General features: G+C 45.2%; 1 protein-coding gene across 1 annotated transcript; it reads left to right on the plus strand.

Annotated features, from left to right (window-relative positions):
- The first annotated feature begins 10,338 nt into the window (after nt 1–10,338).
- Nucleotides 10,339–12,334, plus strand: LOC127318485 (alpha carbonic anhydrase 7). The gene is made up of 6 exons (XM_051348964.2): nt 10,339–10,540; nt 10,620–10,837; nt 10,941–11,150; nt 11,245–11,412; nt 11,686–11,739; nt 12,091–12,334. Exons 1-6 carry the CDS (start codon nt 10,438–10,440, stop codon nt 12,175–12,177), a joined length of 840 nt encoding a protein of 279 aa, XP_051204924.1. The 5' UTR covers nt 10,339–10,437; the 3' UTR covers nt 12,178–12,334.
- Nucleotides 12,335–19,499: the final 7,165 nt, after the last annotated feature.

The raw sequence follows: 19,499 nt of genomic DNA on the forward strand, positions 1-19,499 counted from the left end.
GAACCCTCAATGCCGGAGTTAACAAGCTCCACAATATTCAATGTTCATATTTAAATAACCTTAGAGTGCAAGGTAGATCAACATAACCAAATAGATCACATCAATACCATCATAGTAATAGTTAACTTCATAATCTACAAGAGATCACAATCATAAACTACGCCAAGTACTACATGATGCACACACTGCCACCTTTACACCATGCAGGAGGAATAGAGTACTTTAATAACATCACTAGAGTAGCACATAGATGAATTGTGATACAAAACTCATATGAATCTCAATCATGTAAGGCAGCTCATGAGATCATTGTATTGAAGTACATAGGAGAGAGATTAACCACATAGCTACCGGTACAGCCCCGAGCCTCGATGGAGAACTACTCGCTCCTCATGGGAGACAGCAGCGTTGATGAAGATGGCGGTGGTGTCGATGGAGAAGCCTTCCGGGGGCACTTCCCCGTCCCGGCGGCGTGCCGGAACAGAGACTCATGTCCCCCAGATCTTGGCTTCGCGATGGCGGCGGCTCTGGATGGTTTCTCGTACCGTGGCTTTTCCGTATCGAAGTTTTAGGTCAGGGACCTTTTTATAGGCGAAGAGGCGGCGTCAGAAGGTCAACGAGGCGGTGTCACCACAGGGGGGCGCGGGCCACCCCTGGGCCGCGCCGGCCTATCATCTGGGGGGCCTGTGTCCCCTCTCTGGCCTCTCTCGGGTGTTCTGGATGCTTCCGGGGATTCTAAGATGCTGGGCGTTGATTTCGTCCGATTCCGAGAATATTTCCTTACTAGGATTTCTGAAACCAAAAACAGCAGAAAACAGCAACTGGCCCTTCGACATCTCGTCAATAGGTTAGTGCCGGAAAATGCATAAATATGACATAAAGTATGCATAAAACATGTAGGTATTGTCAATAATGTGGCATGGAACATAAGAAATTATCGATACGTCGGAGACGTATCACCCACCCCTGGCCCACGCCGGCCTGGCGTGTGGGGCCCCCAGGGCTCCTCTCTGGTGGCTCTCGGGTGTTCTGGAAGCTTCGTGGAATTTTAAGACTCTGGGCGTTGATTTCGTCCAATTCCGAGAATATTTCCTTACTAGGATTTCTGAAACCAAAAACAGCAGAAAACAGGAACTGGCACTTCGGCATCTCGTCAATAGGCTAGTTCCGGAAAACGCATAAAATCATCATAAAGTGTGAACAAAACATGTAGGTAATGTCATAAAACAAGTAGGGAACATAAGAAATTATCGATACGTCGGAGACGTATCAACGAGCCAACGCTGGCCGATTCACTAGGTCATTGAGCGCAGTGGTCGCCGACTACTTGCAGGTAGTCGAGAAGTTGCTTATGAAAGCGCTTCTCAGGTATTCCCACAAATTTAAACTTCCCGCGGGTAGAATGTTGAGCCAGTTTGTGGCTGGCTCCCCCAGTAGCAGAGGGAAATAACGGATGACAACAAACTCGTTTACGTCTTGCACTTGCATTGCGAGGGCGTTTTTGTCGATCCACCCCATCAAATTCCTTTGCGGGTCATATTTCTAGACTGCACGCGGACCTTTGAACGACTTTGGATAAGGTTCGCGGTGACTATCGCTAGCCCGAAACACTTCGTTGCAGGACCCCATAACACGGTTGTCGTAGAAGAAGCTGCCTTGGGGGCGATGTCTCAACCAAATCTGGCATGGCTAGGACCAACCGGCCGTACCCCAGGGAGTCGACATGAGACCGGTGTGATGAAACCTTCCGTCTCCAGATCGGCTAGCGAGGGTCAAACCTCAGCCAGGGGACACTTAGGCGCTGGTGGAGGACAGGTTAGCCTAGTGGGTATGTGGTCAGAACTTGGGCGGAGAGTTCTGCAACAGAGTCATTGGCATGTAGTGTTGTCCACTGGAAGTTCTCCCACTAGTCTGTTGTTCAAGAGCTTTCTAGACAAGCGCAACTCTATGGCTAATTAATGATAGATGCCGAGCTTGGTGAGATTTTGATCCATTTGAAGATTTTCGCTGCTACGAGACGAGGTTCTCGACGGGGGTCGCGTAAAGCGGGAACCCCATGTCGGAAGCTTCTTGATGTATTCTCTGGGGGCATGTTTGGTAGCCAAGAATGGGTTTTCTCACATGCATGGAGACAAAAAAACATGTATTTGGTTGCCGACAGGAGAAAGATTCCCTGCATTGCACGAACTTTAAAGCACCCGAAAAGCTGTATGTGAAGGAACGCTCAATTCGGCCGTTTCCAGCGATGCGGCCTCGTTTCGCGCTCGCTAGAGCCAAACTGCGTCGCGGTGGTGCGAGGGAGAGATGGCAGGAGCCCGCGCGCGTTGGGTAAAATACGTCGGGAGAAATTTGGTCACCTCCCGCATATCCCCCCTATTTACACCACCCTGCATCACCACCCAAAGCCGTGCCACTATTTTCCCCTTTCGAGCTCTCCGTCCATAGCTATTCATCGGCGACCACGGTAAGGGATGGGCTCGTCTGAAGACGGTGAACCTCGTCTGCAACTGCTCTTCCTCCGCCGCCTAGCTGACATGTCGTCGTCTTTCTCCACCGGGTCTGACTGCTATATCACTATGAGTACCTCCCAACCCTGGCCTAGATCCACACCAAATATGTTGCCGTGTGTAGGTATAGAGAGTTCTTGGTTCGATCTACTTGTTTTGCGTACTTGGTGCTTCGATCTGTAGGACCTGAAGTAGTTTACCTTTGTTTCTTTTGCACTTTTAGTGTACTTTTGCTACCTTTATGCTTTCATCTATAAGGACTTGCTATGATCTGTAAGAGTAGAGCAGCTTTGTGCATGAGTTCTTGCTTTGATCTGTAACGTAGAGTAGTTCTTCTTAGTTCTTGCTTGGATTTGTAAGCGTCTAGTGCCCGGTAATTCATCGAACACCTGTGTATGCGTTCTTCTAAGCCAAGTCGTCCACGTATAAGTGCGATAGTTGGTACGAGGATTGGTTCTACGATGTATACAACTACTCCTTGTACGAGCTATGCACTTATACATGGCACTGGGCATAGAAGATTACTACTGTGTTATGGTCAATCTATGTGCGCACAATGTGTTTGGAACTTCACTTTGCTACCATGCTTGCACTTATACACTGCAGATTGTTACAATGCTTGCTTGCTTCTCATTTTTTTCTTAACATTCTCCCGAGATCTTCTACGTGTGAAAGATTGATACGTCTCCAACGTATCTATAATTTCTTATGTTCCATGCTACTTTTATGATGATACACACATGTTTTATACACACTTTATGTCATTATTATGCATTTTCTGGAACTAACCTATTGACAAGATGCCGAAGTGCCAGTTCCTGTTTTCTGCTGTTTTTGGTTTCAGAAATCCTAGTAAGGAAATATTCTTGAAATTGGACGAAATCAACGCCCAGTATCTTATATTTCAAGGAAGCTTCCAGAGCACTGAAGAGGGGCCAGAGGAGAGCCAGGTGGGCCCCACACAGGGTGGCGGCGCGGCCAAGAGGGGGGGCGCGCCCCCCTGGTGTGTGGCTCCACCGTGGCCCTTCCGACTCCGACTCTTCGCCTATAAGAAGCCTCCTGACCTAAAAACTTCGGGAGAATAAGCCACGGTATGGGAAACCTTCCAGAGCCGCCGCCATCGCGAAGCCAAGATCTGGGGGACATGAGTCTCTGTTCCGGCACGTCGCCGGGACGGGGAAGTGCCCCCGGAAGGCATCTCCATCGACACCACCGCCATCTTCATCAACGCTGCTGTCTCCCATGAGGAGGGAGTAGTTCTCCCTCGAGGCTAAGGGCTGTACCGGTAGCTATGTGGTTAATCTCTCTCCCATGTACTTCAATACAATGATCTCATGAGCTGCCTTACATGATTGAGATTCATATGATGAGCTTTGTATCACTATTAATCTATGTGCTACTCTAGTGATGTTATTAAAGTACTCTATTCCTCCTCCATGATGTAATGATGACAGTGTGTGCATCATGGAGTACTTGGCGTAGTTTATAACTGTGATCTCTTGTAGATTATGAAGTTAACTATTACTATGATGGTATTGATGCGATCTATTCCTCCTTTCATAGTATGATGGTGACAGTGTGCATGCTATGTTAGTACTTGGTATAATTGCGTTGGTCTATCATGCACTCTAAGGTTATTTAAACATGAATATCGAATGTTGTGGAGCTTGTTAACTCCGACATTGAGGTGCTCTTGTAGCCCTACACAATTAATGGTGTTCATCATCCAACAAGAGAGTGTAGAGTGGTTTTATTATGTGATCAATGTTGAGAGTGTCCACTAGTGAAAGTATGATCCCTAGGCCTTGTTTTCGAATAGAAAAGTCACACCACAAAGATTCCTATCTCCCACGTCAACTGCACGCCAGCAAGCATTTTCTGGCGCCGTTGTCACTGTTTGTTTACTGTTCCACTGCATGTTTACTCGCTGCCATATTTTATTCAGATTGCTATTACCACTCATATAGATCCATATTACTTGCATTTTACTATCTCTTCGCCGAACTAGTGCACCTATACATCTGACAAGTGTATTGGGTGTGTTGGGGACACAAGAGACTTCTTGCATCGTGATTGCAGGGTTGCTTCAGAGGGATATCTTTGACCTATTCCTCCCTGAGTTCGATAAACCTTGGGTGATCCACTTAAGGGAAAACTTGCTGCTGTTCTACAAACCTCTGCTCTTGGAGGCCCAACACTGTCTACAGGAAAAGAAGCGTGAGTAGACATCAAGCTATTTTCTGGCGACGTTGCCGGGGAGGAAAGGTAAAAGGCACTCACACTCCGGTCCCAGGTAACTAAGTTATTTTCTGGCGCCGTTGTAAGTGCTCGAAGCTATTTCCTTTAGATCCTGCAATTGCATCTTTTTGTTTCTTGTTTTTCACTAGCTAGGCATAATGGAAAGTAACAGTGAGCTTTTTAAGCTATTTCCTGAGTTAAGACATGGATTGTTTGATGCGAAAATTAAAAAACCTATGGAACCTTATTTGCATGCTAGTAGCAATGATATTAGCATGAACGCTTTGAACACCATTGTTGCTATATTTTTATTCCGTCACATCTTATGTGCTTTACTTGGAGCGTCTGTGTGCCTTTATTTTTGTTTTTGTTATTTTCATTCTCTGAATAAATTCATGCTTGTGTGGGAGAGAGACACGCTCCGCTGGTTCATATGAACACATGTGTTCTTAGCTTTTAATGTTCATGGCGAAGGTTGAAACTGCTTCGTTCATTGGTCGGTTCAGAAAATGTTGCATGTGGTAGTGGTATAATGAAACACTTGCATAATCTTGTAGATCATTGAGCTTTGATAACTTGATTCTTTGCAAACGTTTTGAGGTATTTAGATGGTAAGGCTTGTTGTTTAAATAAGTTAAAATTAGTTGTGGATTGTTGTCTTTAAGCTTGTGCCGTACTACAAACTCTATTTAAATAGTTGAAGGTGTAGTTGGACTTGATAGCTTTCCATGTCTGAGAGTTCATCGTAATAACTAAGTTGTGCTGAAGGTCGAGGGAGCTAGCGGGGTAATTGTGCCACCGTGAACGGCCCTCCTTGGAGTAAATTTAATCATGCTCTTAATGATGAACCTGTTAGTTGTTTGCAATAAGCTTGTGAGTTCTTTTTGACTAATGTTAAGCTACGGTTTTTGGCACTTCCACCATCCAAATTTGCTAGCCTCTTCGGTACTGTGCATTGCCTTTTGCTCACATTGAGAATTGTGCATACTTCGCCAGTACATCCAAACCCGTGGGAGGACTTTCTCTTGTTCTCCTACACATAAGCCATACATCTTCCTCAAAACAGCCACCATACCTACCTACCACAGCATTTCCATAGCTGTTCTGAGATATATTGCCATGCAACTTCCATTTTACATTACATTACATGTTGTCATTTGTTATTTATATATTGCTTTGCATGTCCTATACAGCTGATGTGTGGTTTACCCATGTTACGCTAGATCATTGCACATCCTGCTACACTGGCAGAGGCATACAGTTTTATGCACCATGTTTTATTCATTATGAGTTATTTGTACCAAAAAGTGTGTTGTCATATTAGGGTGTTGCCCCTAAAAGTGAAAAGAGCCATGGAGGCCATCAAAAAGAGAAAAAGAAAAGAAATAGAAAAATAGAAAAGAAAAAGAAAAAGAAAAAGAAAAAAAAGAGAATAAAGAAAAAGGGGGCAGCATTACTATCTTTTATCCACACTTGTGCTCATGTTTTAGCACCTGCAATATTCATAGTCATCATTTGTGCTCATGTTTAGCACCTATATTCCATATGAGAGAGTTTTCATATTTTACTAGTATAACTATGTGGGAATTTACACTATAGAACTTGGGTTGTATATTCCAATGATGAGATTCCTCAAAAGTGCTCTAGGTCTTCGTGAGCAACCAAGTTGGATGCACCCCCACTAGTTCCATTGGAGAGCTTTCATACACATATAGCTCTATGTGCATCCGTTGCATGGCAATCACTACTCCTTGCATAGCTTCGATCATAAGACTTCCTCTTGTCTAATGATCACTTATAGCTTTGTAAGACTTTCTTCCATTTGGCCTTCCAAACCCCCATTAACGTTCTTTATGCCATAACATCCTGGTGCCAATGCCAAATGCTTGCGCTCACCGGTTGAGTAGACTTCGAAACAGTTGATTCATGACGTTCATGTTTATGTTTACTTGACTGAATCCTTCTTATGTTGTGAAAATTTACTTGATGCTTGGAATGAAGGATAGAACTTCTACGCTGAATACTTAACACATCTTTAATGAACTTTGTACGGTTTCATGTATTTAAAGCAATAGTTCATGAAAACTTCTAGCTTGTTTAACTCTTGCATTATCATCTCTTATATCAATATAGACATTTGCTTTGGGTGATTTGATCTCAGCTCATATGCTTTACATCATTATTGGATCAAGATTATGTTGGTAGCATGTCACTTCAGAAATTATCTTTGTTATCGTTTACCTACTCGAGGACGAGTAGGAACTAAGCTTGGGGATGCTGATACGTCTCCAACGTATCTATAATTTATTATGTTCCATGCTACTTTTATGATGATACACACATGTTTTATACACACTTTATGTCATTATTATCATTTTCCGGAACTAACCTATTGACAAGATGCCGAAGTGCCAGTTCCTGTTTTCTGCTGTTTTTGGTTTCAGAAATCCTAGTAAGGAAATATTCTCGAAATTGGACGAAATCAACGCCCAGTATCTTATATTTCCAGGAAGCTTCCAGAGCACCGAAGAGGGGCCAGAGGAGAGCCAGGTGGGCCCCACACAGGGTGGCGGCACGGCCAAGAGGGGGGGCGCCCCCCCTGGTGTGTGGCTCCACCGTGGCCCTTCCGACTCCGACTCTTCGCCTATAAGAAGCCTCCTGACCTAAAAACTTCGGGAGAATAAGCCACGGTACGAGAAACCTTCCAGAGCCGCCGCCATCGCGAAGCCAAGATCTGGGGGACAGGAGTCTCTGTTCCGGCACGCCGCCGGGACGGGGAAGTGCCCCCGGAAGGCATCTCCATCAACACCACCGCCATCTTCATCAACGCTGCTGTCTCCCATGAGGAGGGAGTAGTTCTCCCTCGAGGCTAAGGGCTGTACCGGTAGCTATGTGGTTAATCTCTCTCCCATGTACTTCAATACAATGATCTCATGAGCTGCCTTACATGATTGAGATTCATATGATGAGCTTTGTATCACTATTAATCTATGTGCTACTCTAGTGATGTTATTAAAGTACTCTATTCCTCCTCCATGATGTAATGGTGACAGTGTGTGCATCATGTAGTACTTGGCGTAGTTTATGATTGTGATCTCTTGTAGATTATGAAGTTAACTATTACTATGATGGTATTGATGTGATCTATTTCTCTTTTATAGTATGATGGTGACAGTGTGCATGCTATGTTAGTACTTGGTATAATTGCGTTGGTCTATCATGCACTCTAAGGTTATTTAAACATGAATATCGAATGTTGTGGAGCTTGTTAACTCCGACATTGAGGTGCTCTTGTAGCCCTACACAATTAATGGTGTTCATCATCCAACAAGAGAGTGTAGAGTGGTTTTATTATGTGATCAATGTTGAGAGTGTCCACTAGTGAAAGTATGATCCCTAGTCCTTGTTTCCGAATATAAAAGTCACACCACAAAGATTCCTATCTCCCACGTCAACTGCACGCCAGCAAGCATTTTCTGGCGCCGTTGTCACTGTTTGTTTACTGTTCCACTGCATGTTTACTCGCTGCCATATTTTATTCAGATTGCTATTACCACTCATATACATCCATATTACTTGCATTTTACTATCTCTTCGCCGAACTAGTGCACCTATACATCTGACAAGTGTATTTGGTGTGTTGGGGACACAAGAGACTTCTTGCATCGTGATTGCAGGGTTGCTTGAGAGGGATATCTTTGACCTATTCCTCCCTGAGTTCGATAAACCTTGGGTACTCCACTTAAGGAAAAACTTGGTGCTGTTCTACAAACCTCTGCTCTTGGAGGCCCAACACTGTCTACAGGAAAAGAAGCGTGAGTAGACATCAAAGATCTAGCTTGCTTACCATTTTTCTTGCACTTTGATATTTTGATTGTCTGTATAGGACGCGACCCCCGTTGATTTGTCGCACAAGTTTGTGTTGCATGGTGTGCCACTCCGGTACATCCCGGTGCATGATAAGTACTTCCCTATCAGGAAGAGGCCCAACATGATATGGCCTGCCGCTCTGTCCACCTTCATGTTGAACAGGGTGTGCGAGTTGGTCACGGAAGAGAAGGCCAGAGTGCCGTTGTTCAGGAACCGTGACCTGAAAGCGATTTGTGTCGCTCAGGTCTACAACCATCTGATGCACTGGAGATCAAGGAGGGTTCATGTATGCAAGATGAACAAGATGGAGAGGGTGCGTTGGGTGTAGAAGATATCAGCTACATGATGGACGATGATGCATATTTGCCTACACCAATGTTAGCGCATTGCAACTTCTCTAGCAATTCATTCACTAAGTCAAATATGATGCATGTTGTTAACTTGCGCATGAGAAAGAACTATGTAACCTCATCATCGCAGAACCACCCTAGGGACGCGGAGCTCCTCAACAAACCCATAGAGAACTATGCTCAAGTGAAGAGGATCTACACCGTCCGTGTTCCACCGACTCCACTCACTCCAGCCGCGGTCCACCGTGCTCTGAGCCACCTCATGGATCACAAGGCACATGCGACTGTATCTGGCGATGACCCCTGATGCCAGGATAGCCTAGTTCAACGCCTTCCTGGCGAAGTATTACCTGTGAGGAGCCAGAGCATCGGATGCTTGTTGTCTTGATGTTCTGCTGCTGATGGTGAACACCGCATCCATGATATACATTTTGGGAGTAGCTAGGGTTGATCTGCACTGATGGCATGTATGTATATTTTGCAAGGTGGTATTACGTAACCCCTCGGTTGATGAACATAAGTTGCATCATGAGCTGCCGCTAGTGCTCTTGTGGTGCAACTCCACAGCTAGAACTATTATCCGTATGCTATTTCGTTGAACATCTTGTGGGCATCTTCGGTGAACTGGGTAAACTCACGAAGAAGTGTAGAAGGTGACCATATTCCGCAAGCTGGACACAATTAAACGGCCATGTATTTGCTCAAACGCAATTTGTGGACAACCAAACGCTAGGGACTTTGCTTCATAACTGATGCAGAGTAAGAATTATTGTCAACCACACAACTTGCATAACGTGGATTAGAGGTTGCATTTACCTAGACAATATTCATGGAGCCTTGTTCTATAGATGCGAGCAAAAGTTGTGAGCAACCAATCAGGCTCTCGGAGCACGGTTACAATTATCAGGTGGTGGACGTGTGGGCACATTCAAACTAGAAACCTCGTGGCCTCGTGGGCGCGAGAAAGAATCGGTTCTGGAAGCAGAGTTTCAGCACGCACGCGAATACGCGATGGTCCGATGACCGGGTACTGCAAAATGGCATGCCGCCGGGGAGGCGTGGGACAAGACAGCGTTCGAAGTTGGCAATCTGGCCTGTTTCCGAATGAGAAGAAACGGCATGCTGCCACTAGCACCAACCCGGAGCTTTTTTGAACTCAACATGGCAACATGTCTATCCAACACGGTGTCGACTAAGCAATAAGCATACAATAACCAAACTTCCATGCTTCGCGTGTGTACGTCAGTATAATATCCATTCATGATTCATCCACCCCCGGAGCTCGTGTTAGCAAGGTTGAATGGTCTGAACCGTTCCAACCTAGCTCTAGCTGACGCCATCGCAATCTTCTACCCCTTTATAAATACCGCGGTTCAATTCGCGATAAACTCATCCATCAGCTCTGACGACCACCATACGAGCCGAAAGACGCACGGCACAACACAGACCCCGGAAGATCAGGATACCACAACATGCTGCGTCCAGGTCGTCTCGCCGTCTCGGCGGCGCTCCTCCTCTTCTCCGCCGCCGTCCTTCTCTCCGCCGTCCCGGCAGCCAGAGCGCAGGAGGAAACTGGTGAGCTTCCACCATCCAATTTTCCTTCCGATCGAACCCCGCGCATGCATGTCCTTAGTTAACCGCATTTCGCACGCAGATCATGAGGAGGAGTTCAGCTACTCGCTGGACGCAGAGAACGGGCCGGCGCACTGGGGCGAGATCAAGGAGGAGTGGTCGGCGTGCGGCAAGGGTTCGATGCAGTCGCCCATAGACCTCGCCAGCCCGCGCGTCTCCCTCGTGCGCCACCTCGGCTACCTCAACCACTCCTACCGCCCCGCCCAGGCCTCCATCATCAACCGTGGCCACGACATCATGGTACGTAGGCCTTCAGTCAATGGCGATCGAAGCGTTGCTATACTAGCAGCTAATTTTGATGGCTAACCTACGCGCACGCGAATGCATTCTTGTTCGGTTGCAGCTGAACTTCGAAGGCGATGCCGGAAGCGTGACCATCAACGGCACCGTCTACTACCTCAAGCAGCTGCACTGGCACTCACCCACCGAGCACAGCGTCAATGGCCGCCGGTACGACCTGGAGCTGCACATGCTGCACCAGAGCGCCGAGAAGAAGGCCGCCGTCATCGGCGTCTTCTACGAGATCGGCGCACACGACGCCTTCCTCCACAAGGTAACCTTTTGCTGCCACTTTCTTTCTTTAAGTAAGAACGCGCGCCATGCTTGTGTAAGCGTTAACTAAAGCCAACATGGCGACATGCGTGCAGCTGGAGCCTTACCTCGAGATGATAGCGGAACAGAAGGACAGGGAGGAGAAGGTGGGGGTGATGGATCCCCGGGGCGCCAGGGGCAGGGCCAGCGTGTACTACCGCTACATGGGCTCCCTCACCACGCCGCCCTGCTCGGAAGGGGTCATCTGGACCATCGTCAGGAGGGTAGGTTTCCATGAACAACTGCAAATAAAATATTGCATGTCCAGGACCAGGACTTGGCAGTTGGCATGCCATGCACATATTCTTTTCGATTCTTTTCTTCACAAAGAATCTTCACGGTTTCGTCTTTTTCTACTTCCCGCAATAAAAATAATAGAGGATTTGGTGCTATATCACTGCAACGCCGGCTAATCCAAGGCAGAAGTCGTGTTATTTTTCTATGGTTGGTGAAGCATGTAGGAATTTGCATCTAAACGATGTACTCTTATTTTGCAGGTTCGCACGGTGTCAAGGCCACAGCTGGAGCTTCTTCGGACGGCCGTCCACGACGTAAGTGTTTCTCTCCCCGTAGCTTCCTTCCCGTTTTCTCGACTCCTTTTCATGGAAGCTAGTATCATGTGAACTCGACATACGAAATCGCCTGGTGAATTCGAGAGTCGAGACCCATGTCGTACGAGCGAGACAGCCAAGTCTTCAGGCTGCTGTCGTGCGGTAGGCTTAATCACATACATCTAGAAGGAGCATGGAAACCAAGAATGTGACTACAAAATTACAAAGCGACATGAAAGCCGCCTTTAATTTGGCTGAACTAGACCGTGGACCGATATTCTAGTCAGCTAACAGAAAAGAAAATAAAAGAAAAGTTTGGTCTGATGTGTTTCCACCTTGTGCGCCATGCAGGAAATGGAGAATAACGCGAGGCCCCGCCAGGAGGTGAACAGCAGGGATGTCAGCATGTTCCAGCCTTCTCAACACGGCAAACATTGACCTTCGATCTGGGTGTGTTCTCTGATTAGTTTGGCGCATTTTCGGCCCGAGATATATATGAGATTGCATATTGCATTTGTACGTTTTAGTTCTTTGTATTGATTTCGATGCCGCGTATACGGTTACTGAATAAACGAACACGACTGGTTCGTATCAATGTGTATATGTCTGATGTGGAGATCTATATATCGCCGATTTAATAATTGTTGCCCTGTTGGGTGCTACATATATAACTCATCCAGCTGCCATGTCTTAAAATACGAAAATGATGGCAAGGATTTGATTATGGTTGAGTACCACCGCGAAGACTGAAATAAGATCATCCATTGGTCACAATCGACAAATTCACCAAATGGGGTGCGCGCGAAGGCAATCAAGAAGTTGGATGGATCTACAACGACTAAGTTCGTCCAAGAAATCATATTGTGCTTTGGTTACCCACACAACATAATAACTAATAACGGGTCCAACTTTGTGCAAGGCCTCATGGCGAAATTTTGCAAGCGGAAGGGTATACGGCTCGACTTGGCATCAGTCGCCAACCCCCAGACTAATGGATTAGTGGAGAGAGCAAACCAGATGCTCCTCCAAGGAATAAAACCTTGAATCCAATTGCTCCTTGAGCGCACCCCAGGATGTCGGATTGAGGAGTTACCATCGGTAGTCTGGGGCATCCGCACCTCCACGAATCGATCCACTGGTTATACACCATTTTTCATGGTCTACGGACCAAGGCAGTACTTCCAACTGGCATTGAGTTCGACTCTCCCCGAGTTGTTCATTATGTTGAAAGAGGAAAACGAGTTGAATCGATTAAATGGACTCGATGCGCTCGACGAAGAGCGTGGCCGAGCGTTATCAAGATTAGCAATATATCATCAAGGACTACAACGATACCACAACCGATGGATAGTAGCTCCTTCCGCGAAATGGACTTGGTCCTGTGATTGATCCAGCGAACAGCGGGTCAACACAAGCTCGCAACTCCGTGGGAGGGATCATTTGTCATCAGAAAAGTTATAGGTAACAACTTGTATTATCTGATAGACATGGGCGAATATGACAAGAGCATTACATCAAAGGAAAAAAAAAGTAAGGGATCTTGGAACATTAAATTACTTCGTCCTTTTAGTACTTAGATTATCTGTGTAATCTACAAAGTGATCAATAAAATAAACCTGTGCGGCTGTGCCACGATATCACATCGGTTTTGACGCAGTTTTGATACTAATTCGCTGTCTTTGGGTTTTATTTTATGCTAAGTTGCCGCCAATGAGGGCTCCTGGTCACCTGGCACGGCTTGACATTGGGTATCTCGCCAATTCATGGCTAAAATCATTACTACCTCCATACCTGTTTACTCCGTATATGGGTATTACGTATTTCGAGGAAAAAAGTTTGACTATAAATTTGGTCAATAAAATATGAGTTATATACCAAAAAATTGTACAGTTGGATTCATATATTCAAAAGAAGTTTCCAATAGTATAATTTTGTGATATATATCTTATATTTTATTGACTAAATTATTAGTTAAAGTTTTGTCTTAAAATGCGTAATACCTCTGTAAACCGGTATGGAGGGAGTACTTATATTTTTGTTGTCCTTTAAAAAAAAAGTGCGACTCGTTACTGGCCAAAGTTCTACCTAACACTGCTACCTCAAATGGTATTTAGTCAGAGCTTGAGGCTCGGATCATACACAAAAAAGCCAGATAAAGTGCATCATTAGAGAAAAAAGTTCCCATAGGCAATGAAGTTGGGTCCGAACGTGGCTGTTGATGCACCATGCCCGACGATTTTTCTCTTTCCATGGTACACCACAAACTTTTTTTCTCTCGTTTTTGAGGCCATTTAGCGCCACAAAATCGGGAAAAACGTCTCGCATGGTGGTCCGCTACGTGGTGCATGATGAATTCCCCGGAGCGGCTGATAACACTACATCAAGTGTGTCAATTTGTTGGGACTCCAAGTGCAGAGTGATGCAATAAGAGAAATTTCCCCACAAAGGTGACTAAGGGTTTGTATCGAACTCTTAGGAAACAAAGACGAAGCTTCTTCCAACCTCGTCTAGCAACCTGCAAAGTAAAGTCTTTGTCTTGTGCCTCCAACTTCATCGTGTTGTTGGCAAGCACAAGACTTCGGTATTAGTGAAGTAAAATAATAATAAATAAAATACTCGAAAGAAAACTAAAACTAGAAAGTAAAATACAACAATTAAATATATATGTTTTTAGATTTTTTGTTGTACGGAGTTGCAAGAAGTAAAGATATTTTTGTATTTTTCGAAATTAATTAATGCAAAAAATGTAAAGGCAAGTAAAAGTTGTTTGTTATGATAAAAATTGGATCGGGATTATGAGTTCACTTATCTACTCTCTCATAAAGGTGTGGTGGCATTAAGAACACGGTAGATAACAAAATATTAATGAGATTTTATTATGTGTCTTGATTACCATTTATACGGCATCACATCCTAACATAAAGATGATACTACACATCATACTTATACTCCACTAGAAATGGATACACTCCAAGCAACCTAGATTTAAGAATTAATAAATCATAGCTTTGGGTACTTTGACATAATGTTTGGACAACAAATATGCTACCTTGAATTAAATATATCACAATAGATCAAGCATATGATCCGTATATTAAACAAGACGTCTTATTTGTCACTAAAATATAGCACATGCATTCACTTTATCCCTAATGAGGTAAAAAAGAATTGGTAAAGACCATATCAGATTTGAGGCTTGCTGTCACAACTCATTAGTACCACCATGTTACTCCATCTAATACACAACATCCCCTACACATGCTATTGCATACAAGTTTGATCAGAACAAGTAATAAAGAACGGGGTAACAATATGAATATATTAATACATCAATAACACCATAAAGATTCAGATCTCATAGATCATCCAATAATACCAAAGATCCACCACATAGGAATTACGAATATGGCCATAATCATGATCGGAAGCTCATATGACATCCAAAAAACATAGCATAAGAGAGAGAGATACATCAAACTACTGGCACATACCCATAGTCCAGAGGTGCACTACTCCCTCTTCATCATGGTGGCGGTGTTGAACTGTGACCGGTACAATATATTTACCTTCGTAGCACCAAGTTTTCTATTATAAAAACCATTGTTGTTATCCCACGATGTTCACTTTCCAAATCGATATTCATTCTAATTCCCGGCTCGTATCGGTGGCTCACACCGGATCCATCACCGTATACCGATACCGGCACATTAGTCACAAATACTTCAACAGAATATTACATCTCTCATATCTAAAACTATATCATAAATTTTAACAGCACAACATATTCTACAAAGTATACGAAAGGGTATAAAACAGCTTGCCTTGGATAAAAGATGGTAATCCGCTCTATCAAATAATATCACAGATCAATATTCTCCGACAAGAAAACCACGTGACAGTATAAACTGGTACTACTCATATACTGTTTGGCTCTTCATTTCGCCAGCATCTCCGAAAATGCATAACTGAACCCGAGCTCAGATAGTCCCGTTTCTGTACCGCCCATTTTCTTTCGCATTGATGGTATGCTCATGTACAATACGTTGCATGGCATTTGTTTATTGAGCCCAGTGCTATACTCTGGCCCATGTCTGCGCCACCACACATGCTAACTATCCGTTCGCACGCCGAGCTTAGGTGCTGTTTCGCCGTACTCCTATGTACACGTAGCGTACAACACAGTTTCCTACATTTCCTGGCAGCTGTTCCTAACACCAACTGGCCCTATCGCATAGATCCCTAGACAATCTGGACGGACCACGAAACGAGCTTATTTGTGCTCGGGAGCAGAAACACCCCTCCCCAGCATCTCCCTCTATATTTCAAACTCCCCCAAAATAAACCCAGAACGTGGCTACTATCTCTCACTCTCTCACACAATATTTCTCTCAACTCAACCGTGGAAATCTCTCAGTCTGTCTCCCTCTCTGGCTCTCAGCTCTAGCTCTAGCTCTCACGATTGAACTCTCGCGTGTGTGGAAGAGCAGCTATTTATAGCAAGTAAGCACCGCCTAGCACCTAAAATAAGATGCACTGGACGGCTCTTGCCGCTTCGGTGCTGTTAAGAAAACGCCGGCCGACTTCCAGTGATTATTCTGCACATAGCTAGATTGCTGACTAAGCTGTTAGTACCAAGCCAGCACATGCACATCCTCTAATGCCCAGCCATGTAGCATTTACTTGGTCAACTAGCTCAGGCTATTCTGACTACTACTAGAGTCAAGCATGGTGCATGTATGGCTCAATCTCGTACTGCTCGATGACGTGCAATATGAAGTAGCTCCAAGCACATGCAATGGTACTACCACTAATTGACATGGAGCAACAAGTCAGGTTCTAAACTATTCACCTCCAATTTAAACTTTGGATATTACCTAAAATAAAATAATTAAGCTAATTATTAAAAATTAAAAATATGGGTTGTCACAACGAAGGATAAAGTCATTTCCCTCATGGCTAGCTTTTTATCCACTCCGGAGATGGCAAGCTCGACAACTACTTCACAAACTCCACAGAGGAGAAGCTCGGGCCTCTTCACAATCTTCCACGAAGAAGTCACTGGAGCACCAAGCGCCAAGCCAACTAGGAGATCACCCCTCCAAGAGTAACAAGCTCACGGTATCTCACTCGAACTAATCGTATTGCAGAGCACAACACTATGCAAGGATGCCAAGCAAGAACACCAAGAAAAGTGCTCAAATCATTCTCTCTCAAATCCCACCAAAGCAATAGATGCAAGGAGGAACTAGAGAGGAAGAACAATGGTGGAGGTCAAAATATGACTCCAAGATCTAGATCCCAAGAGTTTCCCTCACTTAGAGGAAGAATGTATTGGTGGAGGTTGTAGATCTAAATCTCCTCTTTCAAAGCCCTCAAAATGATGCAAGAATCGTAGGAGGGATGGGAGAGGAAGCAAGCTCAAGAAGGTTAACAATGGTGGGAGAAAATAAGCTCAAGAATCCTAGAAAACCTTTGGGGAAGAAACCCCTTTTATAGCACCTCAAAATATGACCTTTTGGGGCAAAAAGTCGAGCCACTCGTTGCGGAGTCCGGCGGGACCGACCAGGGTGCCGACCTACCCGGCATAGAGCCCGGCGGGCCCACCAGGGTGTCAGATGGTCTAGAAAATCCCCAGAATGTCATCCGGCAGAAGCACCCGGCATGCCGACTTATATGCCGACCTACTCGGTCCTGGACCCGGCAGGCCGACCTATACGCCGACCAACTCGACACTATACCCGGCGGCGCCGACCTACACGCCGGATGCCGCTGGCAGAAAAACCACCCTTACGAAAAAAGCGATAACTTTTGCATCCAGACTCCTATTTCGATGACCTTGGACTCGTTGGAATCACGATAGCGAGATCTACAATGTTATGCATAGAAACATAATAGTAAAACCATGGAGAAAGAACAACAATATTAAAGTTTTGACCCATCTATAAATGCAAACTGGTAAAACCTCCAAACATGAAAACGCAATAGAAGATGCATACGAATTCCGTTTTGGATGAACTTGGGCTTGTTGAAAAGCTAGCAACGAGCTCAAGAACCCCACACAGAGAAACACCAAGAAGCAACAAGAATATAGGGATGCAAAGTATGCAAAGAATTGAGCTTCCTAGGACGATGCGATCAAGTTACTCAATCGAGAGCCCCTCTTGATAGTGCGTCTATCTATCATGTAACCCGGTCTCCCAACAACCACCTTGAGACCTGTAAAAGAAAAACCTAGCAAGGACATACCTTAGGGATGGGATTCGTAGCATAGAAAACAAAAAAATTCCTACCGCAAGAACGAAACACAAGCCAAGATCTAATCTAGAAGACGGTAGCAACGAGGGGATCATGAGACTAACCCTTGAAGATTTCCAAAGCCTACGAGATTAGATCTCGTTGTTGCAGAAGATGATCACTTGCCGCTTTCAAAAGCGCGTAGAAGATCTTGACGGTGCCACAAACGGGCAGCACCTCCGTACTCGGTCACACGTACGGTGTTGATGAACACGACGTTCTTCTCCCCGTTCCAGCGGGCAACGGAAGTAGTAGATCCTCCTCGGAATCCCGGCAGCACGACGGCGTGGTGGCGGTGGTGGTGGAGAACTCCGGCAGGGCTTCTCCTATGCGCTGCGGGAGTAGTATGTGGAGGAGGGGCGCTAGGGTTTGGGGAGAGGGAGGCTTGGGCGCCGGCCACTAGGGGGCGGCCAAGGTTGGAGGCTAGAGTGGCCGGCCCCCTCCCCTTGCTCCTCGTTATATAGGTGGAACCCCCAAGAGTTGTAGTCCAAGTCTTCGAATAAGACCCCAACACACAAACTTGGCATAAGGTGGGAAACCTACCCAAGGTGGGACTCCTACTCAAGGTGGGAGTCCCACCCCTTCCTTGAGGGGGGTGGCCAGCCACCATGGGTGGAGTCCACCTGGGACTCCTCCCCCTTAGGGCTGGCCAGCCATGCTAGTGGAGTCCCTCCGGGACTCCACCTTCCATAGTGATTTCTTCCGGACTTTTCTAGAACCTTCCATAAATGCACCGGATCATTTTCAAACTTATAAAATGACTTCCTATATATGAATCTTATTATCCGGACCATTCCGGAACTCCTCGTGATGTCCTGGATCCCATCCGAGACTCCGAACAAAACTTCGAACTACATTCCATATTCCATATCTACTTAAACGACATCAAACCTTAAGTGTGTCACCCTACGGTTCGTGAACTATGCAGACATGGTTGAGACTTCTCTCCGACCAATAACCAGTAGCTGGATCTGGAGATCCATAATGGCTCCCACATATTCAACGATGACTTAGTGATCGAATGAACCATTTACATACGATACCAATTCCCTTTGTCACGTGATATTTTACTTGTCCGAGGTTTGATCATCGGTATCTCTATACCTTGTTCAACCTCGTCTCCTGACAAGTACTCTTTACTCGTACCATGGTATGTCATCTCTTATGAACCATTCATATGCTTGCAAGCTAATTAGACGACATTCCACCGAGAGGGCCCAGAGTATATCTATCCGTCATCGGGATGGACAATATCCCACTCTTGATCCATATGCCTCAACTCATACTTTCCGAATATTTAATCCCACCTTTATAACCACCCATTTACGCAGTGGCATTTGATGTAATCAAAGTACCCTTCCGGCATAAGTGATTTATATGATATCATGGTCGAAGGACTAGGTAACTATGTATCGAAAGCTTATAACAAATGAACTTAATGACGTAATCTTATGCTACGCTTAATT

This window comes from Lolium perenne, chromosome 7 (genome assembly GCF_019359855.2).
Source record: "Lolium perenne isolate Kyuss_39 chromosome 7, Kyuss_2.0, whole genome shotgun sequence".
Taxonomy (NCBI): Eukaryota; Viridiplantae; Streptophyta; class Magnoliopsida; order Poales; family Poaceae; genus Lolium; species Lolium perenne.